Here is a 27,471-nt window from a genome sequence, read left to right on the forward strand (position 1 = left end):
TGAGCTATCACGTAGCTTCCAGGAAACAGAAAAAGGGTGAGAGAGAATATACTAAGGTAAGAGAGCTCAGAACAAATAATAATATAAGACGAAACCTAAATGAATATTACATGGCAAGGAAAGAAGTTTACATAGTCGTTCAGGAGACACTTGTTTTTTTCTATTAGGAACTAAGTAAAAGTGATTCCACAAAAGTAATAAGAAAAATGAAACATGGCTGGGCAGGGTGGCTCGTGCCTGAAATCCCAGCACGTTTGGAGGCCAAGACAGGCAGATCACTTGAGGCCAGGAGTTTGAGACTAGCCTGGGCAACATGGGGAAATTCTGTCTCTACTGAAAATACAAAAATTAGCCAGGCATAGCGACGCGTATCTGTGGTTCCAGCTACTCAGGAGGATGAGGTGGAAGGATCATGTGAGCCCAGATGGTTGAGACTGCAGTGAGCTGAGATCATGCCACTGCATACCAGTCTGGGCAACAGCAGTAAGACCTTGTATCACAAAAAAAAAAAAAAAAAAAAAAAAAAAAAAAAAAAAAAAAAAAAAAAAGAAAGAAAGAAAAGAAAAGATAAAGAAAGAAAAGAAAAGGTGAGGTTTAATGTGTTTATTATGAAATAATCTGAGTGCTCTTTTCACTCTACTGATATTAACTCTGGTCAAATAAAGAAAATAATATCCTTATATTTAGAAATTGATTTGCAATACCTAATTTCACCAGAGGATGGTAGAATAGGGTCAAAATAGATGAAAAAGTGCTAGTTTATCTATTTTTCTCCCAGGAGTTCACAATAAAGCTAAATGATATGTCTAATTTGTAGGACTGTCAAAATCTATTTATTCGAAAGTAGAATTTAGAAAGGTAAGATGATTGGTTGGTTGGTTAATTTGCTTGTTGGTCTGTTTCATCTGCAGTAGGAAAAGGGAATGGGGATAATTCCATTCTGGGGGATAAACTGACATAGAAGTTCCTTGTCACACCAAATCAAGATAACAGGAAGCTAAGCCTCTGAGAGAACCATGAGCTTATTAGAGGAGCAGTTAAAAAACAAACTGAGTTGATTTGTAAGAACTTTACAAAAGCTGGAGAGAAGAGAACTAATTACCCAACCGCAACCTTCCATTTAAAAGCCTTTAAGGTTGGGAGGATTCTTAGTGAGGGCCGGGGGGTACTCAGCAGGGGACAGAAGGATTTCTTTTCTACGAATGAAAATTCCCACTGTACATCCTGCTAGGCATCTTGTCTCCCTCGTCATGCCTCTTCCTTTCCCATCTCATTCATCCTTCTAAACAGAGGCGAGTGATTTAGAAGATCTTCAAAGGAAACTCTGGCTGCTGAGCAGAGAAAAGGGGATACAGAGACCAGTCCACAGTTCATTTTCAAACACTAACTGAGCGCCAGCTATATGTGGGCTGCCAGATCCCGGGATTTCAAAGATAAATAAGACCTGGTCCTTGCTCTTGAGAACTTAAAAACGTAGGAGTCAAGAGGCACAGCCTACCTCTCAATCCTCCCATCATGTAGGCTGTCTCACTAATGGTCCCCCAGTCACCATGTACACAAGCACTCTGACCTTGAGAAATTTTTGACTCACTGTTAAGCCCCTCTTCAAAGGCTCTGACACCTAATTGTTCCCCTCTATCTGGGTTCTTGAGCCTGGGTTGCCCAGAGCATGTGTCTGAGATTCTTCTGGTCTCTTCTTCTCCAGACACCCTTCCCAGATTACAAACTCCCTGCCTTTGCTGATCTCTGAGGCTTGACCGTCTTCCTAGCCCAGCCCCACTTCTCCTAGACCTCGCACTTTGCCCTGCGTTTAATATCCTTTGTTGTCCAAGCAATAACCTTGTCCTGCCCTTGGACTTGAGGATGCCTGCTGGGCAGGCTCATTAGGGCTGGTGAGGGTAGAAAAGCACCTCAAGGCAACCTACACAGGCAAAGGTGAAAGTCAATTATCCATGGAAACTACAAATATTTACACCATAACTCAGCATAATATTGTATGGCATTGTTTCTTTGTGGCAGCATAGACAAAATCTAAGTCATGAGAACCTGCCTTTTGCATTCTCAATTCTTGGAAATGATCCAACAAAGAGATTAAGGGAGAAGTTCTGAGTTTCTGATTCCAAATCTGCTATTTATGTACTGATGACCTTGGATAAGTTACTTCACATCTGTGAACCTCAGTTTCCTCAGATAGAAACCAAATTAAGAATAATACCTTATAGCTTTGTTGTGAGGAGCAAATGAAATAATGTATGTTAAAGTCTTAGCATGGTACTTGGCACAGAGTAAGTTTTCAATAAATGTTAGGATAAAATGACCATGGCAGCATGTGAAAGTGATTTTCTGATCACTTAAGAAATCTGAAAAATATTAGCATTAGAAATTTTGATTGCTTTTTTGTATTCTAAAAACTTCAGGGGGCAAATATATGAAAAATTCAATTAAAAAGAACCAGTTTTCACATCTCGTTAGTCAATCCGCAGTTCCTATGGGGGTGCTTATTCAAGCTTCTCCCTTTTAGATTGTTTCCCTTTTGCCACTTGCATTTTTAATTGCATTTTCTCTTTACTATAGACTTAAAAGAAATGCATCCTTTTTTTTGTTTGTTTGAAACAGGGTCTCACTCTGTCACCCAGGCTGGAGTGCAGTGGCGTGATCTCTGCTTATGGCAACCTTGACCTCTGGGGATCAAGTGATTCTCATGACTCAGCTTCCTGAGTAGCTGGCATTCACCACGTCCGGCTAATTTTTGTATTTTTAGTAGAGACGAGGTCTTGCCATGTTGGCCAGGCTGGTCTCCAACTCTTGGCCTCAAGTGATCCACCCGCCTCAGCCTCCCAAAGTGCTGATATTACAGGTGTGAACCATTGCAGTCAGCCGAAATGCATTAATTTTTTTAAAGTTAGGGTAGAAATACATGTAAAATGAAAAGTAAACCTTTCCCTCCCATGCAGACTTATTCTTTTTTTCTCCAGAAATAATCACTATCTCCTTTATCAAATTCTTAGCAATCTTTCAAGCTTCTGAACACTTTTTTTTTCACACAAAGGAGACCATACTATAATACTTCTGTGCTTCTTGTTTTCTCATTTAACACAATAACATGTTATATAACAAAACTTAGAGATCTACTGCATTATTTTTAATGGCTACATGGTAGACCTTTGCTTAAATGTAACATGCTTTAAGGCATTCCCTACTGATAGGCATTTATTTATGACTCTTGTTACTATAATAACAGTGTTTTATACCTTATGCACAATGTTTTATACATACCTTGGCAAGAATATGTGTAGGACAAATTTCTACAAATGATACAATTAGGTCAAAGATCAATGTATTTTTAATGTGAGTAGATATTACTACCAAACTGTCCCCCAATGCCATGGGGTGGTACCAAATTGCACTCCTCTCTCTCTGCAGGGCATGAGAGTATCTGCTTGCCTGCAACCTTCCACCATATGTATTATCCAAGTTTTAAATTGTTTTGATCTGACAGGTAAACAAATTCTTTGCCTTTTAAGTTTTTGTTTTCTTTGTCATTTTAATTTTCATTTTGTAAATTACAAATGAAACTAAGCATTTGTAATGTACTTATTAGCCATCTATATGTTTACAAACCACCTGGTAAAATATTTGCCCATTTTTCTATTATTTAATAAATTTGTAAGTGTCTTTCTATATTAAAGGAATTAATCCAGGACTGTCATATATCATGTGATACAGCATTACAACTTAAAAAGAAACTAGTTGCATCACTAATTACATATTCATATCTATATATCAGATATATAGCTGTTCCATCTATATAGCCTAAAAGAGAAAAATAAAATGAAAAAATTGAGACCGATTTTAAGGTTACAATAAATGTCGTTCTGGCATTTTATGATTTTACTTAATAAAATAAGCAATATTAATCAATCATTTATTTACTATGTTTACCCACACATATGAGTGACTCACAGATTTTTAATTAGATTAATTAATTATAATTAATAATATTTCAATCTTTATATCATTTTACAAAAATTTACTGTATAAGAGATCAGGCCATATGTGACTTGCCTAGAGAACTAAGTTCTGAAACGTACCTCTTTATTGCATTACCTATAATTATTTCATGGTGAGCGTTTAAAGTCATCAAGATATTTGATAAAATAATTCTAGAAGAAACCAGTACATACTAAAAAGGGTTGACAGTAGCGATAAGAAGCAAGATGATCATATTTTTTTTTTTTTCTAAACACTGGTGGTTGGTGAATGCTAATACTAGAAAAAAAATCACTATTTTATGATTCTTAAAAATCTCCACTTTTTCCTGTGAGTAATGCCCCAATTAGACTAAAAGTTTCTGAGAGATTGAAATATCTTATAGTTCTTTATAGGCCCCATAGTTAATAATTTTTCATAAATATTTGCACACTAAATATGAAATTAACAGCCATTTATAACTACCTTGAGTGTTACCTAGTTAACACTGTATACTGGGGCTTAGGTAAAAATCAGTGATTTCAGGATAAAGACGTATGTTCCCATATCTAACTATTCCTGCTATATCTCTGATTCACCATGCTCACATACAATCCCTTATTCCTATAGTATTATATTTTATTTAATCCATTAAATACTTTAACGTTTTTCTCATCTATTTATTGTTTCCAGTTATCTAAACATAACTAGTATTTACTAAACTATTAATCGTTTGCAGCAGTATATTTTGGGAAAATGAATATAGGTATAGGAAAAATTATAGAACAAGAAAATGTCAAAAGTCAAGGTCAACAGTATCAACAATACCACGGAGTCCCATGTCCTTGGAACTTGAGGGTGCCCTAATCATGATGAAATGGTCCTAAAATAGGCCAAAATGGTTTTAGAGGTCATCTGCTTACAAAAGTGCAGACACACACAGTGGCGATTCTTCTATCCTTAAGTTTCTCTTGCTCCACATATGCCTGGATTTGTGAGAATAATGTGACTTAGAAGACTGTGCAGATCCAGGACTCTGAGAGTGGGGAGAGGCCCTCTGCATGAGGTTTCGGGAAATGGCCCTCTGGAGATTCTTCATGGAAGACCCTGCAGCCATGTTGATCACCCAGGGATGGTCCAAGGCCTGGCCAGCTGACATGCGATGACCAGCCTCCAAAATCAGTAGTTTGTCTATAAAGTCCTTTGCCAAGTGGGAAATGCTTGGCCAAGGCTGAGAACAAAAATAAATAAGTTAGAATAAAATCAACAAAAGAGAAATATACACAAGCACAAAGAACCCTATTCTTAATTACATAGATTAATGCCAATCAAATCCAAAAAAACTTTTTCAAATAAGCAATTTTAATACTGTGTCATTACATACATAGAGGAACTAAACAACCACTTTTGAGGGAGGAAAAGAAAAAACTTTCACAGAAGAAAAAGACAAACACAAACACAGAAATTCTCTTCCAAACTCTGTCCAATGAGTGAGAAAACCTTCTCAGAAATCTGTCCATTGTGCTGTTGTTATCAATACGAGTTCCCATACTGCACTTACAGGAGCTGGACAAGGCAAAGCAGCTGTCTTTTATGAACTATGTCAACATCAGGTCAATGTGTGCAACATTGTGGTCATCTCACAGAGTTCCTGTGACTTCAAGAATGAGAAGGAGTAGAAGGGGAAAGTGGAATGGATTGAGAAATCATCAGCTTTCCCCTCCCTTTGAAAGCTTGCTCTGAGCCAGGCACAGTGGCTCACGTCTGTAATCCCAGCACTTTGGGAGGCTGAGGAAGAAGGATCTTTTGAGTCCAGGAGCTTGAGACCAGCCTGGGCAACTCAGCAAGACCCCATCTCTACAGAAAATGTAAAAATTAGCCAGGCACAGTGGCACATGTTTGTAATCCCAACTACTCAGGAAGCTGAGGTGGGACGATTCCTTGCGCATAGACATTCAAGGCTGCAGTGAGCTATGATGGCACCACCACACTCCCGCCTGGATGACAGAGTGAGATCCTGTCTCTCAAAAGAAAGAAAGAGGAGAAGGAGAGAGGGAGAGAGAGAGAGAGAGAGGAGAGAGAAGAGAAGAGAAGAGAAGAGAAGAGAAGAGAAGAGAAGAGAAGAGAAGAGAAGAGAAGAGAAGAGGAGAGAGGAGGGGAGGGGAGGGGAGAGGCAGAGAGAGGGAAAGAGAGAAAAGAAAGAAATGAAAGAAAGAGAAAGAAAGAAAGAAAGAAAGAAAGAAAGAAAGAAAGAAAGAGAGAGAAAGAGAGAGAAAGAAAAAGAAAGAAAGAAAGAAAGAAAGAAAGAAAGAAAGAAAGAAAGAAAGAAAGAAAGAAGGAAAGAAAGAAAGAAAGAAAAGGAAAGAAGGAAAGAAAGAGGGAGGAAGGAAGGAAAAGAAAGAGAGAGAAGGAAGGAAGGAAGGAAGGAAGGAAGGAAGGAAGGAAGGAAGGAAGGAAGGAAGGAAGGAAGGAAGGAAAGGAGGGAATGAAGTGAAGTGCACTTCCTCAAACACACTGGGCCCTCACTGTTCCCAGTCAGCTGGGAACAAATAGATTCAACATGTAATAAATAGATTAAAATAGATTTGACTACAAATAGATTCGACATGTAACAGCGATGACACAGTACAATATGCACAGCTAAGTAGTTCCTATTTCAGGGATTTATTGTGGCAGTGTTTACAGCAATTGCATATACTTTAAGTACAATAGCAGCACTTCATTGTGGCATTTGTGAGCATGGGGATAAGAAGACTGTTGCTTTATACTCAAATTTGCTTTCTGCATTATCTGCTGAGAAAGAAAAGAAACATTTAATCTGAGGAATGCAAGCCCCTTTAAATTATCAGGCCAAGAAAGGCACTGAAATATAACAGCCTTCACTTCTCATTCCCCTCTTGAGCTAAATAATTACCTCCTGAAGCCACTTGCTATGTGGGCTCTACACTAACTAACACCAAGTAGCCATAAAGTGCCATAGGTTGGACACCATCACTCATACCCTGCAGTTCAACAACATAGCCAATCACTAATCAATGTTATTTCTGTAAACCAGTGTTAATTCCTCTCAAACAACTTTGTATCAGCCCAGACCAAAGAGCACACGCCTCACAGAAGTTAGGACGTTTTCCAGAGCAGCTGTCCTCACTTTGGCCTGATCACACAAGCTCTTAAAAATTATATTTTGTGCCTCAGCCTCATCCTTTAGGTTGACACTACCAGCAGATACCACATACCTGGAAAACACTGCAGTTTAGTATCCTTTGTCCTCTACAAAAGAGAAACATTGAGAAAATTGCCCATACGTTTGCTGTATCTCAAATACACTTTCTAGTTGATGAGTGTTTTTAAAAGATGGTGTTTCCAAGGAAAGACAAGGGAATCCTTCTATGTATTGTCTTTGCCCTTGTGTAAGGATAAATCAGAGTCCATACACAGACATCACACTCTCCAATCTCTCAGCACCCTATTAACTCTAGGTTTTGTTTTTTGTTATTTTGTTTGTTTTTTTAGAGATGGGGTCTTGTTATATTGCCCAGGGTGGACTTGAACTCCTGGTCTCAAGCCATCTTCCTGCCTCAGTTTCCCAAGTAACTGTGACTACAGGCCCACTCCTACCCCCACCCACGCCAACTTAACTCAGAATCTATTTGTTTGTTTTTGAGATGGTGTTTCACTGTGTCGCCCAGGCTGGAGTGCAGTGGCACAATCTTGGCTCACTGCAACCTCCACCTCCCGGGTTCAGGCTATTCTCGTGCCTCACTCTTCCAAGTAGTTGGGATTAGAGGCATGTGCCACCAAGCCCAGCTAATTTTTGTATTTTTGTAGAAACAGGGTTTCACCACATTAGCTAGGCTGGTCTCAAACTCCTAACTTCAGATGATCCGCCCGCCTCGGCTGCCCAAAGTGTTAGGATTACAGGCATGAACCACTGCCCCCAACCTTAATCCAGAATTTGAATAAGAAACCAGTAAAAGAACTCTTCTTTTTTTTCCTTCAGTGTATTTAGGTAAATGAGACATGAGAAATATTTATCCCAGAAATAAAAGTCATAAAATAAATGAGCATATCTGATAAATACTCAAACACAGGAAAAACAAAATATAACCTCTGCAAGTCTAGAAAAAGCACATCAGTGGCTGACACTCACAATGCCATGCCCTCTGGTTCTGGCTAGACATCTATTTGGCCCTGAATCCAGACACATTTATCTGAGCTCAAGACTATTTAAATGAGGGTTAAATTAGATGGCTCCTCTGGAACATTTTAAGACAAGCAACTGAATCTTTCTGAAAGAATATAAAATATGTGCAGCAAGGTTTATGGAGAGCTTATTAAGATGACCCCAAATGATTGTACATTAAAATGCAGTTGCAGAAAATAAAGTAACTGGAAAAAAAGTTCTTCAGCCAAAGCTTATTATTCAAACATGAGTTATAAATTGCAGAATTCCTGAGCCATAAAGAACAACTGGAGAGTATGTAGGAGTCAACTTCACATTTCGTATTAGAAAAGGGCAGCTACGGAAAGAAAATGAACTATTTCATTTTTCTTTTATTAATCTAAAATCGATTTTCATCTGTTTAGTAAAGTATAAAATAGACTAATATACATATATGTACATATCTATTAATGAATAAAAATGGAGTATGCATGCCCCCAGATGTTTAACTAATAGTGCTATATAACCAAAAACAACTACGAAACCATAGCTTGAATCGAATACCCACTATGGACCAGCTGTCACCTGACAACATCATTTAGTCTTTTCACCAGCTTTCCCATCCACTTGATGTCCAATAAGCTTTCCTTATAATTTCTCCTCCCAAATTTGGCCATCTCCACTCTTTGCTTCAAAATTCCTCTTTGTTTGGCGTTTCTCGACAGTCTCAGGTAGACACGGCCCCGAGCCCCACTGCTAACCCATCTTACTGTGGAAAAAGCATGAGGTCAGTGGATCTGGACTAGACAGGCTGTCTGACCACACACAGCTCTGCCACCTCAGGGTCTCAGTTTCCTTGTCAGAAAAATGGGGATCATCATATCTCCTTCACGAGATTGTCATTAGGACCAAATTAGACCAAGGATGTGAAAAATGATTTTCAACCTGTAAATATTGTTACTGTTGTTCTTGTTTGTATTAAATCCTTACACCTTAACTCCTTCCTCAGTTCTTTTGTGGACAGATTAACTAACTGAACTTAGAGAACTGGAATATGAAAATTATCCAATAATTCTCAAACCAGTTCCACTCGCGATAGCATGATAAATGTGCACCCTCAAAAAAAAGTTATGTGTTAAGAGGTGATGAACCATGTTACAAAGAAAAGGAGAACTTTATTTTATCCCAAGATCATTAAATTAATTTAGTTGCAAGTAAATTGTAACATTTGTGGATATTTCAGGCCTTTTTTTTCCCCCTTTCTATTTTCTTCATCTGGTTCTTTGCTTATTTTTCTGTCTTTTCCAATAGAGATTGGCTTCACCGTGTAAAACAACAGTAACCCAAAACAGGCACAAAACTGAAACTTATACCAGCAACTGCACTACTTATTAGCTTTAAAGGATTCAAAGGAATTCAGAGGGATGGTATCTTACATGCTCTAGATATCTTGACTCTCACCTTCAGAGAAGTAAAAAATGATTATAGTTTACTGCTTTCCAGTTTTTTGATGAACAATTTTCCTCTACTGCTTGCCCACATCCAGGCCCTTTAAAAGAGTCTGGCTCTCGTCGCACAACACAGCCTGACCTGCCCTGGCGAGGACCTTGCTGGACTCTTCTCCAGCACGATTTCTCTAACTTCCTCTCAGTGGTGACTCTCTAACCCATCTCCCCAACTTGCCGCTCGCTGGCTCTGTTCTCCAACTCCCTCCTATTCTGTCCTCTTCTTCCTTTCAGTTGCCTTCCGTGGTCTGGTAGTCAGACCCTTCCCTCTCCAGTTTTCTGCATCAGTTTCCAAATTAAATGTTCTGTTCAGGTTTCTCTTTATCTAGGGATCACCCATCACTTTGTGTACTATGGTTCCCCTATCTCTCCTCCTCACCATGAGTCCCAGGAATCCCATGGAGATTGGTGGCTCCTCTTCCGGGAGACAAGAGTCATATATTCAAGATCAATATTTTCATTCTCTTCTTTTTTATGAACACAAATTAGTGGGGCTAATTTAATATCTTGTGAAAGAGATTGGTAAATATCCAAAAGCTAACTAGGTAACTGGTTTAAAAATGACTAACAGTCCTACAACTAGTCAACGCTTTAATATTTCTCAGTTCCTTTGCATAAATGCCCACAAAGAATCATTATTAAAAATACTTATTAGGACCAGGAGTGGTGGCTCGTGCCAGAAATCCCAGCATTTTGGAAGGCCGAGGCAGAAGGACCACTTGAGCCCAAGAGTTCAAGACCAACCTGGGTAACACAGTGAGACATTGTCTCTACAATAAATACAAAAATTAGTTTAGTGTGGTGACGCGCACCTCTAGTCCCAGCTTCTCTGGAGGCTGAGGTGGCAGGGTCACTTAAGCCCAGGAGGTTGAGGCTGCAGTGAACTGTGATCATACCACAGTAACCAGCCTGGGTGACAGAGCAAGACCCTGTCTCAAAATACAAAGAAACAAAAAGTATTAAAAAGCTAAACACTATACACACATACACACACACAACATAGACCCAGTCCCTAAAATTCTAGATGCAAACCTTTGAATTTAAGATTGTAATTAATGTTGCAATTTGCTAAATATAGAGCTTTTGAAGTATAGGGTACTTATCAGTGGATTTCATTAAATAATTTTTTAAAAGCTACAAATATCTCTATTTTAAAAAAATAAATAAATAAGCTATCCTTCAATTCCTTGCACTAGAAGAACTCATTGTCGCATTTATCTCCACAAAAATCCTAAGTTTTATTAAAAATTTCTACTCGTGACAACCTTCTGATGAATTTTCCTTCCTTCTTTGAACATTAGTGTATGGTCTTTGTAGAATTTAACTCAAGGCTTTGCAAATAAATGTTACGTAGGCCGGGCGCGGTGGCTCAAGCCTGTAATCCCAGCACTTTAGGAGGCCGAGATGGGCGGATCACAAGGTCAGGAGATCGAGACCATCCTGGCTAACACGGTGAAACCCCGTCTCTACTAAAAAAATACAAAAAACTAGCCGGGCATGGTGGCAGGCGCCTGTAGTCCCAGCTACTCGGGAGGCTGAGGCAGGAGAATGGCGTAAACCCGGGAGGCGGAGCTTGCAGTGAGCTGAGATCCGGCCACTGCACTCCAGCCTGGGCGACAGAGCGAGACTCCGTCTCAAAAAAAAAAAAAAAAAAAAAAGTTACGTAAATATGCCCCAAACTGATTACTCTGCATGACTGCGTTAGTAGTAGACACGGCAAAAATTACTCTTCCACCTCTCAGGGAGCAGAAGATTCCATACATCATTTTTGTCATAGATATTTAATATTTTTATCTCTTTATTTCTCAATCTACAAAGCAGATTTTTAATGCTTTATCTTGCCAAAAATGAAACTGCAGAAGGAAAAGCGTTGACTAATTATGTCAGAATGCTCTGTCTGCTGGGGCATTTGTAAACTCTGGGAAGAGTGAATACATACTCACAAGTCATAGGTACCATTTAATTTTAAAATGGAAAGTTAATTAATCTTACACTAGGCTCATAAAGAGGATATTTTTGTGCGTGAAGGGGTTCTGCTTTGAGAGAAGGAATGCTTCCATTTCTTTACTCATAAGGAAAACACTAAATTTAAGTAAAATTGGGGACACTTGCAGTTTTTTGAGCACCTACTATTTTTCAAAGCACCAGAAGTTAACAAGAGGGGTGTTCCATTTTCTCCAAAGAAAAAACAACACAAGAGTGGCCAAAATAATTTTTTTTTAAATTGGCCTTTGAATCCCAAATCAACAGATGACTCATTCTTCTATACATAATATACATTTATTATTCATAACTAGTGCTTATAGTATAAACATATAGAATAATGTGTTTATTATTTATAACTAGTTCTTGCAGTATAAAACTAATAAAATATAATATAGACATAGTATTAATATTAAGTCAGTTTCTGGAAACTTTACTCAAATAGTTCCTTTCCTCTCAACTCTGTGAATTCCACTGATGATACCAAGGTCAAGATGCAACCTAATCAAGGAAGCAGACAGCATAGTTATGTTTATACTCTAATCACTAATGCAAGGTGAAATCTACACAGTCAAAACAAAATGCACCACCATCATTTCCCTTCCTAGAAACGTTATTGTCTGTGATTGAGTTTAAGAGATGAAGGTTTATATCCATTCAGTTTAAGGCAAGTCAGAGAAGAGATGAAGAAAGTGATAGAGCAGAAAATGAATTTACTTTTGTAAGATTTAAAACCACTAAAATTATTTTCTATAAAATAACTTTTAAAGTAAAAATATCATTAAAAATCGTTAAGCACCACATTTTTTGGTGAGCATAAGTACTTAGGAACTAAATCATAGGAATGGGAAACAAATTACAGGAATTAAGGCTTAGCAGACCTATCTGAAATATGGTACAGTATTCATTTCAAGAATTCTAGTCATGATGGAAAGAGAATTAAAATACTGAAGGTTCTGCTTTTGTTTCCTTTTTTCCTACTTAATAACCTGAATGGGGAACAAGAGAATAAGAGAAATTAGTGGAGAAAAAGAGACAGAACAAAATTGGGATCATGGCTGGTGAAAATGAGCTTAATCAATCAGACATGTTACTTCTAAAAGAGAATATCAGCAAAAGTTTTTCCTAACAGTGTGAGAATCATAGGTGATCCTAAGTAGATAGGGACAATTTTCTATCAATATCCATGTGGGATTTTAAAATATATATACATATATATGTTTTTAGGCCAGGTACTGTGGTTCACATCTGTAATCCCAGCAACTCAGGAGGTCCAGGCAGAAGGATCCCTTGAGACCAAGAGTTCAGGACCAGCCTGGGCAATATAATGAGGCCCTATCTCTGCAAAACATTTTTTTTAAAAAAATGAGCTGTGCATGGCACATACCTGTAGTTCCAGCTACTCTGAAAGCAGAGGTGAGAAGATTGCTTGAGCCCAGGGAATTTGGGGTTGCAGTGAGCTATGATCACGCCACTGCACTCCAGCCTGCTGGGTGACAGAGTGAGACCTTGTCTCTCAAAAAAGAAAAAAATGTTTTTAATACCACTGTCTGTCCTTGTCAGCTGGCTAATATGGTTGTAAAACTCCTTTTTAAAAAATCAGTGTATTGCTCACCAAAAAAACATGACTGTGACACAGTGGAATATAATTAGACAATAATATATGATTCACAACTCATTGATGAGAATTCTTGTAATTAATCATTAATATTAAAATTCTAACACCAACCTTTCTTCACTATTCCATGTAAAAGATTTAGAAGGTGCACTTGATAAATGAAGTTTGTACTGCAGAAAAAAGCCATAAAACTAATCACTTACTTATGCAAAATTCAAACTTTCAGTCCCAGTCTCCCAAGTTAATAGTAAAAATAACAAAAATAACGAACATATATATAGCACTAACTCTGTGCGTACTAGCATGTGAAAATAGTCTCAGCACCTAAATCTATTAGCTCAATTGATCTTCACAACAACCTTGTTAGGTAGGTGCCACCATGATTACCATTTCACAAATGCAGAAACTGAGATACAGAAAAATTTTTTTAATGTCCAAAGTTATGGAGTTAGTAAATTGCAGAGCTGGTAGTGGAATCCAGCCAGTCTTGTTCCAGATCATGGATTTTTTTTGTTTGGTTTGTTTGTTGTTGTTGTTGTTTAGAGAGAAGGTCTCACTCTGTTATCCAGAAGACTAGAGTGCAGTGGTGTGATCATAGCTCGCTGCAGCCATGATCCTCTTGACTCAGCCTCTCAAGTGGCTAGGACTATAGGCACATGCCACCATGCCCACCTAATTTTAAAAAAATGTTTTTTGTGGAGATGGGGTCTTGTTATGTTGCCCAGGCTGGCCTTGAACTCTTGGGCTCAAGTGATCCTCTCACCTCAGCCTCCCAAAGCACTGGGATTATAAATATGTGCCACCATGCCTGGCCCAGATTGTGTTCTTTATTATATTACATAGTTTTTCAAAATACTTATATCAATATGCATGCATGTACAAACACACACACACACACACACACTCACATATGCATGCATCTGAGCTCTAAAGTTTTTTGTTTGTTTGTTTTTATTTTTGTTTTTGTGTTTTTGAGAAAGAGTCTCACTCTGTCACCAGGCTGGAGTGCACTGTCTGGAGTGCAGTGGCACAATCTTGGCTTACTGCAACCTCCGCCTCCTGGGTTGGAGCAATTCTCCTGCCTCAGCTTCCTGAGTAGCTAGGATTACAGGTACGCGCCATCACACCCAGCTAATTTTTGTATTTTTAGTAGAGACGAGGTTTCACCATGTTGGCCAGGATGGTCTCGATCTCTTGACCTCGTGATCTGCTCGCCTCGGCCTCCCAAAATGCTGGGATTACAGGCATAAGCCACTGCTCCTGGCCTAAAGTTTTTACATTTTACTAGTTAGTGTATTCCCTTATATGCTTTTGCATATATTCTGCCTATTTGGAATCTTCTTCCTTCCAGAAATTCCTACCCTTCCTCCAAGATAGCACAAATGTGGCCCTTTTCCTGGACCCTGACCCAATTTTCCTAAGAAATGATAGATTTTCTTCCATTGCCCCTGTGAACTTTGAGGCTTTGTTCCCACTTGTATTAAAGCACTTGTAGTAGAAGAGATACATAATCATACTTGATCTCTCAGCCAAGACCACCAGGCTCCTAAAAGCAGAGACACTGAGCAATTTTTATGGGGTTATTCCCAGAGCTGAACAAAATTTCTGGCACGAGGAAGGCCTGACCAGAAGGAAGGGGTGAGGACCACATAAACATGTCTTCAAATGGTCTCCATGATGAGTCCTTTACTTAGCGTCTCAAGCACGAGCTCTGCCACCATCCAAGAGCCATTGTGATGGCACTGGCAATCAAGCAGATAAATGAAGGCCTTCCTTGCACACTGGGGAGGAAATATTTGCTCTCTTCCATCCCTTCTCCACCATCTGCTGTACCTGTCTACCCTGGCTGCTCCTCCAGCATTGCAGAAAGCAACTAGAAAAGGGAAAGCCCATGCCTACCCTGCAAAACCCAGTGAATAGGGTAAATGTAGCCTTTCAGACCATCTACATGTTCCAGAATGGATCTAATACATTCAGCAATTAAAGATGTTAATTATCTAATAATCTACCTAACTATAAGTCAGAAATTCTAGGCTGTGTTCAAAACAGTTATATTTGAGATACATTTACTCATGCAGTTATAAATCAGAAACTTTTAATACTTTTCAACAGCAATTTATTTGTAATTGAATGCATTCTCCATGCTTATTCCGTTTAGATGTCTTATTGAACACACAGAGAAAATATGGCAGTATCTCAGCCTTTAAGGAGCTTATAATGTCTTAAAGCAACAACCTATAGCAACCAGATTAAATTAGAACAAATGAAATTAATTGTAATTCTAAATGGTATTCGGAAAAGGGAAAGAACGACAGAAGTGGAATGACCATTGCAGATTTCATGAAAAAGAATATATTTCAAAACAAAATCCAAAAAAGTTAAACATTAGTATTTTGGCTAATTTTTACTTATATATGGGTGGAGCTAGAGTATGGCTCTGTTAGATACTAGTATAATATTTAGTATTTATATTAAACACATCACTCCCCTTCACCATAAGAGGTATACCACATAAATCTCTGGAAGTTTTCATCCAATTTATTTTATTTCATTTATTTATTTATTTGAGACAGGGTTTCACTCTGTCACCCAGGCTGGAGTGCAGTGTTGCAATCTTAGCTTACTGCAACCTAGACCTCCCAGGCTCAAGCAATCTGCCCCTCTCAGTCTCCAGAATAGCTGGGACTACAGGCACACATCACTATGCCTGGCTAACTTTTTGTATTTTTTGTAGAGATAATGTTTTGCCGTGTTGCCCAGGCAGGTCTAGAACTCCTGAGCTCAAGCAATCCGCCTGCTTTGGCCTCCCAAAGTTTTGGGGTTACAGGTGTGCACCACAATGCCCGACCTATTTAATTTGATTTTTATACCTGAATTCTGGGAAAAATAAGTGATTTATACATGTGTCATATCTGGAATTTCAGTTATAGGCAAAAGAAAACCTTTTTTAAAAATGTGAATTATTACTTTACAGTTCTGCAAATCAGAAGTCTAAAATGGGTCTTATGGGCTAGCATCAAACTGTCACCAGAGCTGTGTTCCTTCCAGAGGCTCTAGGGGAAAATGCATTCCTTGCTTTTTCCAGCTCCTAGAGACTGTCCTTATTCCTTACCTCATGACCCCTCTCTCCACCTTCAAAGGCACATCACTTCAACCTGTTTCCATAGTCATATCTCTTCTCTCTAGCTTTGACCCACTTGTCTCCGTACTATAAAGAAACTTGTGACCATATTGGGCCTCCCAGATTATCCAGAATAATCTCCCAATCTCAAGAGTTTTAACTTAATCACATCTACAAATTCTCTTTTACCACACAAGGTAACAATCACAGGTTCTGGGTATTAGGGCGTGGACATCTTTGGTGGGCCATTATTCTGTCTACCACATCTATGCTTCCAGACTTGATGATATGGGAAAACAAAATATATCCACCAAAATATACTTCTTTGGCATATTTTGAGATGGCTCTTTAGAGGGGCTGCAGACACAGCAATGACTGTCCTTTTGTGGAAAAGATTTGCATCTGTAGAGGAAATCTACATTAGCAAAGTAAACAGTGGATGTAAACAGGATTTCTCTGAGACCCCTTATCAGCCTTATCCTGAACTAGGAAAGATTCACTCATAGGAAATATCTGACACTATTAAAGTTCCAACAGGGAAACTGTCACCACTGGATTCCATCTATTCTTTCTGAGAGCTGCTACCTGACAGACATCACCTGCAAAACAAGACAGCCGTTGCTCACCATGCCTTTGCTCCCCTCTCCCTCCCATAACCTGTCTCCAGACTCCAATTCTCTATTCCTTTCTGTACAGTATAAAAACTTCACGCATTTGGCCCTTCTTTAAGTCTCATCTTTTGTGTGGCTCCTGTGCACAGAAATAAATTTGCATACATCTTCTCCTGTTAATCTGCCTATTGTCAGTAGGTCTTATAGATTCAAATTATATTCAGAAGAAGGGGAAGGAAAATTCTCTTTACCCTACAGTGGTCACCTGGTTTTAAATAAAATTAGTACATTAGCAATTACTAGATTGGCAATAGATGTTAAATATACAATAATATGATGACAAATGAAAACATGATGATATTTTCTGAGTCTACCAATATATGATTCCTTGGTATTATGGACTGAGTATTTTATTCTCTCAAAATTATCTGTTGAGCCCTAACCCCCAGTGTGGCTATATTTGGAGATGAGGCCTCCAAGTAATTAAGCCACCAAGCTTGTGGTATTTTATTATGGCAGCCTGCGCTGACTAAGACACTTTGTGATATCAAAAGAAATGTTAATATGCTGGACATGAGTTCCTGACAGACATGGGGAAGAAAATGAAGATAATATCAATCCAGAACTTTATTACAAGCAGCCGCACTCCTCTGTGGTGTATGCTGTCAGTACTCTGGGGCTATAGGCAGGCATTTCCTCAAGAAACAGAGGGTGCCTTGCAATTCCTACTATGGAGATGCTGTCAGTGCTTCATCTAGACCCTGGGCCTGTCTTTCCTGTATGCATGCACACACCCCTCTTTTTAAGTGCTTTGCTTCTAAAACTCAGCCCCCTGCTCTTTTTCAGCAGTCTGCCCCGGGGCTCATGGAGTCACTTTGCCTTGACCTCAGAGGGCCTGAGAATTTACCACCATTACCAACCCCAGTGACCAACAGATAGGTGTGGTGTGAAAACCCTCCCATTAGCCTCTGGACAATGCTGAGAAGTATTAATATCTCCCCTGCTGAATAAGGCCTACCCTCTGTGGCCTTGGCCTCTTTGCCTTTCTTTTCCTGCTCCCCTCACTCCCCTGTCTGTCTCCCCTAGAGTCTCTCCACAATAAATCACTTGCACATGAATCCTCTTCTCAGAGTTGCTTCTGGGGATACTGACCTTAGGAACTCTCTGAATTAAACCTAACAAAAGGACTTTGTAACAGAAAATATTGTATGTTGTTTATTATTCTTTCACATTAAAAAATAATTATAATATCTAGTCCAAATATGGCCTCCATGGACCATAACCCCAATATCACACTCTGTGTAGTTCCCCCCAACACTGAAGCATGGCTGGCCTAGGACTCAGTAACCACAGAATGACGCAGACATGGATCTGTGCTATTTTCAAGTTTAGCCTTGAAGAGGACTGGCAACTTCCATAGCTCCCTATTGGAATATCCCCTTCCCTCAGCTGTCATGTAAAAAATCTGGCTGCCCTGCTGGAGAAAGCACATAGAGAAACCCGTGGAGGAAAAGAGAGCCAAAGATGCATAGAGAGAATGAGAGACAAAGTCCTAGGAGTCCCAGTGATCTAGTTGAACTCAGATTCCAGCCATCCCCACCAAGATGCCAGACATTTGAGTGGGACCCTCATGGATATTCCATCCCAGTCAAGCCCCCAGATGACTGCAGTCCCACCCAACATCATGTGGTACAGAAGAGTCACAAGCTGAGCCTCATCAACCACAGGTTCATGGGTCATAAAAAGGTGATGATTGTTTTAAGCCACTAGGTTTGTGAATGGTTTGTTATGCAGTGGCAGATAAAACCAAAACAGAAATGTGTGTTCTTTGTAAACAAAACAAAAACAGAAATACAAAGATACTCAAGCTATAAAGAAAATCAAAATGATCCAAATCTCCATACCAGGAGAAAAGCCCTGTAAACATTCTATTGTATCTCCTCCTAGCCTTTTCCCATGCAAACATTTTCCCACATGAATGTGATCATAGTGTATACACAGTTTATATCCTGCTTTTATTCCACTTGGCAGTATATTGTGAAAATTTTCCAATGTCATTACAATTTTTAAATGTGCATAAATTGGGGACTATCATACTCTATCATATGGATGTTCCATAATTTATTCAAACATTCTCTCAGGACTCTTTTTAATTTTTTACTTTTGTAAATACAGTTCGGGTTAGTACTCTTATAGTGAAACTTTTGCTGCATCTGGGATTACTTAGATTTTTACAAGTTGAATTATCAGATCAAAATACATAAGTTTTTAAAGTTCTTAATATGGTTTGGCTCTGTGTCCCCACCCAAATCTCATTTCAAATTGTAATCTCTGTAGTCTGCATGTGTCAGGAGGGGAACCAAGTGGAGGTAATTGGATCATGGGGCAGTTTCCCCCATGTTATTCTCATGATAGTGAGTGAGTTCTCACGAGATCTGATGGTTTTATAAAGGGCTCTTTCCTCTTCTCTTATCTCTCCTGTTGCCATGTGAGAAGGTCCAAGCTTGCTTCCCCTTTGCCTTCCGTAATGATTGTAAATTTCCTGAGGTCTCCCCAGCCATGCAGAACTGTGAGACAACTAAACTTTTTTTTTAATGTAAATTACCCAGTCTTGGATATTTCTTTACAGTAGTGTGAAAACGGACTAATACAGTTCTAGATACATGTTTTCAAACTACTTTCCAAGAAACCTGTGACAATTTATCCCCTACTAGTACTTAGTGAGAGAGCTATTCTCTCAGTACCCTTCGCAGCCATGAGTAGAATTTAGTTGTTTTCTGTTTTATCCTTATGAATTTGAAAGACAAATAAAAAGACATTTTTGTGTTCATTTGCATTTCTTTGGTCATTAGTGAGGCTGGACATTTTTCAGACTTTTAATAATCAATGGTATTGCATTGTCTGTGAATTTTTCCCATCCTTTCCTACTTCCTTGTGTAAATTTTAGTTCTCATTTATCAATTTATATGAGTTTGCAAAAACCTATACATGTACCATAAGGCACTAAAGGTCTGTCAGAATGTAAAAAACATTATATTTAAATTTGTTATTTAACTTTAATTTTGCTTAAAGATGTTGCTGTAGATATACATGCTACATTTTAAGTAGGTATAAGCAAATACCAATATTTTTCTTTATGAGAAATTAAAAGTCAAATAAATTTGCTCATCTGCTGCACATGAACTGAATTTCCTATTTTGTCAGGCTTCCCACACACAAGCATTGGCAACTTTCCTTCCCTACCCAAAACAACAAAAAGTTAACACGTTCATGAACACTGGGAGTTTCCAGTTTAATCAGTGGATAAATATTTTACACAAGCTGTGAGGTTAAACATTTCGCTGAGAAAACACTTCGTCACAAAAAGGGCTTGGATCATCAAGATTTAAGGCAGAAAAATCTCTCGCCAAACACCCAAGCGTCATGCTGAGCTTCTGTGAACACATTAGTCTAGTCAGCCAGCTCCGGCTCTGCACAGACTGGAGAAAAAATACTGCAGAGAAACTCATTTGTCTACTTGATTGTCAGTGTCATGTGCTAACCACAGGCAGCTAGTAATGGAGGCCCTTGCTATCTTGAGTCAAATGGCTCTCAGTCAGGGGCGATTTTGCCCCACAGGGGACATTTAACAATGTCTGGAGACATTTGGGGGGTCCCACAACTGGGGGAGGTGCATTACTGGTATTTGGAGTAGAGGCCAGGGATGCTGCTAAACATCCTACAGCACACAGGACAACCCCAATAAAGAATCCAGTCTTAAATGTCAAAAGTGGCAAGGTGGAGAAACCCCACTCTAAACCAACACCATAGAAATAAAATAATGCTCTCTTACCTCTCCTGTATAATTATATTTGCCTTTCAGAATCTTCCTGTAAAGCCTTGTCTGACTTTCATCTTCAAAAGGCAGGAATCCGCTAAGTAAAACATATGTGATCACACCAAGAGCCCACATGTCCACTGCACTGGTATAAGGCTTCCTTAGCAAAACCTCAGGAGCTATGTACTCTGGGGTCCCACAGAGTGTCTTCATTGTCCAGTCACCGCTTTTGTTCCCAGAGTGTGCCAAACCAAAATCTGTAATTAAAATTTTCGACTCTGCACCTGGATGATAGTATAAGAGGTTTTCGGGCTTGAGGTTCCTATGAGTTATTCGCAGTGCGTGCAAATACCTAATCCCATCAGCAACCATCCGGAGGATCCTGACAGCATCCCGCTCTGTAAAGGATCCCTGAGCAATGAGTCGATCAAAGAGCTCCCCTCCGGTAGCCAGCTCCATTACCATGTAAACTCGATCCTCAGCCTCAAAGATCTCCATGAGCTGGACAATGTAATGATGGCTAACCCGCCGCAGGACGCTCAGCTCAGACACACACAATTCTCTACCTTCTCTCTCTCTGGTTTCCATCACTTTTATTGCAAAAGGTTTCTTGGTGGTCTTCTGCTCTACCCTGACAACCCTGCTGAAACTACCTGTCCCAATAAGAGCTTTGATATCATATCTGTTGGGAAGAAAAAACAAACATGTTATCCCCAGAAGTGATGATTCTCAAAATTACGTAAGTCCATGCTTTATATCATATTTTCTATCCTTCTATTCCTCCCATCAGATTTCTTTGCTAATTATTACTTGTGTTTATTATTTTTGAAAGTTGCCTCAAATCCTGTTTTGAAATGGAAGAAAATGCTATAAAGGTAATTTGTTGGTAGAAAGACAATCTTAAATACAATAACTACCATTTATTATACAGTTATTATATGCAAACAATTTTTAAAAATCTTATCCGTACTAAAACCCTGCTGGGTAATATAATGATATCCCGCTTTTTCAAATAAGGAAATTCAGACTTAAAAAGAAGTTAAATGAGTTCTCAAGGCCACCCAGATTATGGTTGGAATGGATGGGATTCAAATCCAGCCCCTTCAAATGCATTTTACAAAAACTGTTTCAAGAATGTTAAGACCCCCTTCTACTAATTTCTTCCCTTCCTCTAGCCCTTGTTTTTATCATTCTTCAACAACAAACAAATCAAGTGGGGGAGAATACAGTAGAAGCTTACTCCTGTTTATAATTTCTCAAAAGACAGAGGATCCCATATCAGGAGACAGAGAATAAATAAACAGTGTGTTTCTTTGTGTTGCTTGGCTGTGAGCTCAGCCCCAGGCTCGTCTTGTACACAGTAGCTGTTACTAAGGAAGAAGTAAATGCAGCTGTGCTATTATAAGAGCAGGTTTCAGCAGTCTGGTGGGAGTAGTGCTATGGCCACCTTGCAGCCAGTAGTTTCTCACAGTCTCCCTCCATTCCCATTCCCGCGCTTGGAATCTCTAGGCAGTGAAGAGAATTTTAACATGGAATGTATGTCAATAATCTGTAAACCAATTATCCCACAAAAAGGCCAAGAACACACTTTTACCTATGTAACAAATCTGCACATCCTGCACATGTATCCCTGAACTTCAAATAAAAGTTGAAGGAAAAAAAGGCCTGGATGTCAGCTCAGATTTCAAATGCTAGGGATCTTAAGCTTTAATTATCTGTGTAAACCTCTAGTAAAATTTAAGAATCTGGCCAGGCACGGTGACTCATTGTGCAATCCCAGCACTCTGGGAGGCCGAGATGGCAGGATTGCTCGAGCCTAGATGTTTGAGACCAACCTGAGCAACAAAGTGAGAACCCTTCTCTATAACAAATTTAAAAATTAGCCAATCATGATGCACAGCTGTAGCCCCAGCTACTCGGGGGACTGAGGCAGGAGGATCCCTTGAGCCCAGGAATTTGAGGTTGCAGTGGCCTGTGACCAGACCATTGCACTCCAGCCTAGGTGACAGAGTGATACTTCTGTCTCAAAAATTAAAAAGAAAAAAATTAAAAAGGAATCCTATCAAATTTAGCCCTCTACCTCATATTTAAGATGTGTCGAGAAAATGCTAGACTTAAAATCATTACTTTATAGCTGGAAAGAATATTAAAGTTGGGTATTTAACCCAAATTCTTGTTTTACCAATGAGGAAATTTAAAGAATACATTAGCCAATCGTTGTAGAGTCAGGATTAGAACACAGGTCTCCTTTCTTTTCTTTTTTCTTTTTCTTTTCTTTTCTTTTCTTTTTTCTTTTTTTTTTTTTTTTTTTTTTTTTTTGAGATGGAGTCTTGCTCTGTCACCCAAGCTGGAGTACAGTGGCATGATCTTGGCTCACTGCAATTTCTGCCTCCTGGGTTCAAGTGATTCTCCTGTCTCAGCCTCCTGAGTAGCTGGGATTACAGGTGCACGCCACCTTGCCCGGCTAATTTTTGTATTTTTTTTAGATTAGAGACGGGGTTTCACCTTGTTGGCCAGGCTGCTTGAACTCCTGACCTGAAGTGATCTGCCCACCTCAGCCTCCCAAAGTGTTGGGATTACAGATGTGAGCCACTGTGCCCAGACTTCATTTTAATAAAACCTCTCCTAGCTAAGGATGACAGAGAATGGAATGTACTCAGGGAGCACCCAGGGAGAAGGCACATTTTTATACCACATATTGAATACTAAAGATTCAAATACAAATACTAAACTATTCTTTAAATAGTCTTACTTCTTTTATTGAGCTTATTTTTCCTGTAACTTTTTTTTTTCTTTGCCTTCTTGTTTGTTCTTTATATTCCTGTGTGTATTGAATAAAAATGACATTTGGCTGTACCAGATTACAGAAAACAGCTTTGTTCTCCACAGAGCACTTAATTTTCTGGCCAATTACCTTATCAAAACAGATAGCAATTTAGTAATCTTAAATAGATTCTTTCCCCTTTTCCCTTTCCATCTCTGCTTTTTTATTCACATGCATTCCCAGTGTGATTTTGAAGATAATCACAGGCATTTCAAATTCTATTGCTTTGCAGACCAACCAAGTTTTATATTACCTCTATTATGGATGAAAGCACTCTGCAAATGCTAATTTATTGCCATGCCCCCAAAGCTGCCACCAAATTCATTTGTTCACAGAATTAATCATATCAAACAAACTACCATTTCTGAGAACTACACTCTTTTGCTCAAATAAAAGAAGCTTTTTTCAATACTGTTAAGGGGCCTTCATATTTCCAATATTTGAAAAATTGCTAGTAATTTGGCATTGGAGGAACCAGTACACTTTAAGCCAAGATTTAGAGTGGTGGAAGTAAATGCTTCAGATTGTTATTCAATTTGTCCCATAACAAATTCTTACAGCTGCAGCCTTGCTCATGAGTCCTCAACAGCCATGAACGGTGACCATCTTTATGATTTGCGTGGTTATACCTTGTAAAGTGCCTAGCACAGAGAAGTAGCACTAAACATTGAACAAAAGAATCATTCACTGAATACATATTATTCCTGAATCATCATATATATATTGAAAATATTAAGTAAAGATCACATCAAGCAGGGAAGAATGCCTCTATAAGGTCTTTTCATTTCCTTCACTTTTACCCCTCCACTCTCTTAAAAGAGTAGCCTCAAAGTCAGTTTAGTAGGTGGGGCTATTTTGTATCATTCCAGAGACTACATAAATTGGAAATATTACTTTAACCTCAGTTGCTATTATACAAACTGGGAATTTTTGAACATAAAGATTTGAAACAAGAAAATAATAATAATGTCACAATCTGCTTGAGAGAAACAATTGTAATAAACTCCCAACAAGAAAGTAAATATAGCCGGGCGCGGTGGCTCAAGCCTGTAATCCCAGCACTTTGGGAGGCTGAGACGGGCGGATCATGAGGTCAGGAGATCGAGACCATCCTGGCGAACACGGTGAAACCCCGTCTCTACTAAAAAACACAAAAAACTAGCCGGGCGAGGTGGTGGGTGCCTGTAATCCCAGCTACTTGGGAGGCTGAGGCAGGAGAATGGCGTAAACCCGGAGGCGGAGCTTACAGTGAGCTGAGATCCGGCCACTGCACTCCAGCCTGGGAGACAGAGTGAGACTCCGTCTCAAAAAAAAAAAAAAAAAAAAAAAGAAAGTAAATATACTCATATTTAAATTCTATCATCTCTTTTCTGCAAAAGTTATAGATGGAATCACAATGGAGAAGAAAGATGACTGTGTTCTAGTCCCAATTCTACCATTAACTTGGACAAGTCATCACTTAACCTTTGGGAACTCAACTACTCATTGGTTAAAGATGAGCCTTGAGTTACAGTCTCTGAAGCCCTTGTAATGTTGAGATCCTCTACTTCTGTGATCCCTTTACACTCTATGGGGCTGGGTCTACCCGGAGATTGGGAATGAGGAGGGTGAATGAAGACTAGATCAGACTAGCATCAACTCTCTGACTACAAATGACCAGAGATGCTATTTAACCAATTCAGTCTTGACAAGACCCTGTACCTACTCAGATTCAATTCAGTCATATTAGCCAGTCTTATTCTTCTCTAAACTTAGCAGCCACTGGACTAATCCTCCAGGAGTCATTAAAAGTTCTCAAAGAGCCAGGAAATGGCTCTGCATAGATTCTGGACAGAGCACTGTGATGAAGTGAGCGTGCAATTCTAGGACCAGAAGTGCCTTGGGAAGCCAGCTGAGCCACCCATTATTGTGTGCCCCCAAACACACAGAGGAGAAGGGGATTCTGTGATTTACTTGGTCAAAATGTCCAACATGTCCAACATGGTACACTCTGAGGAGGCCAACCAACTTGCAATCTTCTACATAGCGAGGGCTTATTTGTACTTCATGAAGACAGTAATCAGCATTGCACTAATGTCTACAGGAGGACTGGTGCCATGCACTGTGCAGCATAATTTGCATGTATTACTTTAATTATGCTGCCAACAGTCTTATGAGATAGATACTCCCATTTTACAGAGGCAGGAACTAAGGAAGGAAAAAAGCTAAGGAATAGTCGAAATGGTACATGATAGAAGAGATGGAACTGGACCTTAAGCCTGGCTGACTCAAAGGCGCATCTCTAGTTCACTCACTGTAATCCCAATTTTTAGAATTTAGTGGAAGATCCTTCACACACCAGGTCTGGTAGGACCCAGCCCCAGGATATTGGTGGCAAAGCTGTCTTCTGCCACAGACGCTGGAGGTTGGTAGGCAGTCCTCTCACAACCCCACACCCCACCCCTGAAGACAGGAATTCTTTCCCTTGTTTGCTGCTGCTCCTGCTCTCTTTTTTCCCATCCTCTGAACTCCCTGCTCAGAGATGTCAAAGATAAATTGTACTGGGCACTTATGGAACACAGCAAAGAAGGCTTATCCCAGACTATTGCAATAGGGGTCAAGGCTTCTGCAACAGAGGAAAGGAAATGGACGCCTTTGAAAGAAAAGGCAAGAAAGTTTTTAAGCGCTGGGGTGAGCTAGTGGAAAAGAATGGGGGAAGGTTAGGGAGAGGTGGTCAATGAGATCTGTGTTTGCTACCTGGCCCTAATGGAAGTTAGGCTCCTACCCTCCCACAGAGACTGGGAGACAGTGGCCCTGACTCTCTTGATGACTACATTTCAAAGGGATGGCTCCCAGGTGCTTGAAAAGGACACTCTTGGGTTGTAGAAGATTTACATCTTAAAAGGGCAGAGAAAGGTAGATCAGTGATCTATCATCTGAAAGAACCCTGTCCAAAATTGAGTCAAGCTGAAGGAAACCTTGAGGCGGTCTTGGCCAGGGATTTTTCTTTGTCAGCCCAGTCCCAGGCCAGTTCCTCACGTGGCGCTTTACCTGGCAAGGACCCGGGGGTCGAACTTGGCTCGGAAGCGAGCCACCTGTATCCTCTGTGCCGCCTGGGCCGCCGCCTCGGGCCGTGGCCCCGCACCTCCGACGCTGGCTTGACTTTGACCTTCGTGCTTGGCCCAGGCCAGCGCTGGCGGCCCCGGGACCACCTTCCTGCTGGCGCCGCACCCCATACCCGCAACACGACCGGCGCTCGCAGGACCCGGGGACTCGGGAAGCAGCCAGCTCTGTTCCTCCGCCCTTTATCCCAGAGCAGCTGCGAGGGGCGGCACACTCGGAAAGAAACCCCACTGGGGGGTCGTGGTCAGGCGGACAGCCCTCAGGATACCCGCTGACGACCGAGATGCCTGGAGCATCGCTGGTCACCGTCTGTGTGTGTAATCTGACGTGATGAAAGCAAAGTCAACCAGCAGGCAGAGCCTGCGCCTAATTCTCTGGGCTTCACTTTCTGCATCTCTAACCTGAGGAAGTGAACATATACAGTCATACGATTCTATAAAGGATATCGTCCCTCTAAAGAACTTTTCGCTGAGCTCATGTTCGGATGACATGAACAATTAAAATTCTAAGAGCTTATAATATTTAAAGTATAACTTCACTGCCTTCTATTGCATTAAACAGTTGACAAAGGCCTGTGTCTGGCCCTCATGACCATCTTACGGGTAATCTACCTAAGACAGAAAAACTTAGGGCCACAATAGATGTTTAGAACCCAGACGAACACCCTAAGCAAATACAAGGAGAAAACCTGTGTGTGTGTGTGTGTGTGTGTATATATATGTATGTGTATATATATGTGTGTGTGTATATAAATATATA

At 39.8% G+C, this 27,471-nt stretch overlaps 1 protein-coding gene across 1 annotated transcript; it reads right to left on the reverse strand.

Annotated features, from left to right (window-relative positions):
• Positions 1-3,530: 3,530 nt before the first annotated feature.
• PSKH2 (protein serine kinase H2) lies at positions 3,531-27,471 on the reverse strand. The gene is made up of 3 exons (XM_003902934.5): positions 26,641-27,471; positions 20,802-21,468; positions 3,531-5,200 (listed from the first exon to the last, which is right to left on the reverse strand). The coding sequence occupies exons 1-3, from the start codon at positions 26,823-26,825 to the stop codon at positions 4,889-4,891; spliced, it is 1,164 nt and encodes a 387-aa protein (XP_003902983.3). The 5' UTR covers positions 26,826-27,471; the 3' UTR covers positions 3,531-4,888.

Source organism: Papio anubis, chromosome 8 (assembly GCF_008728515.1).
Source record: "Papio anubis isolate 15944 chromosome 8, Panubis1.0, whole genome shotgun sequence".
NCBI classification, from domain to species: domain Eukaryota; kingdom Metazoa; phylum Chordata; class Mammalia; order Primates; family Cercopithecidae; genus Papio; species Papio anubis.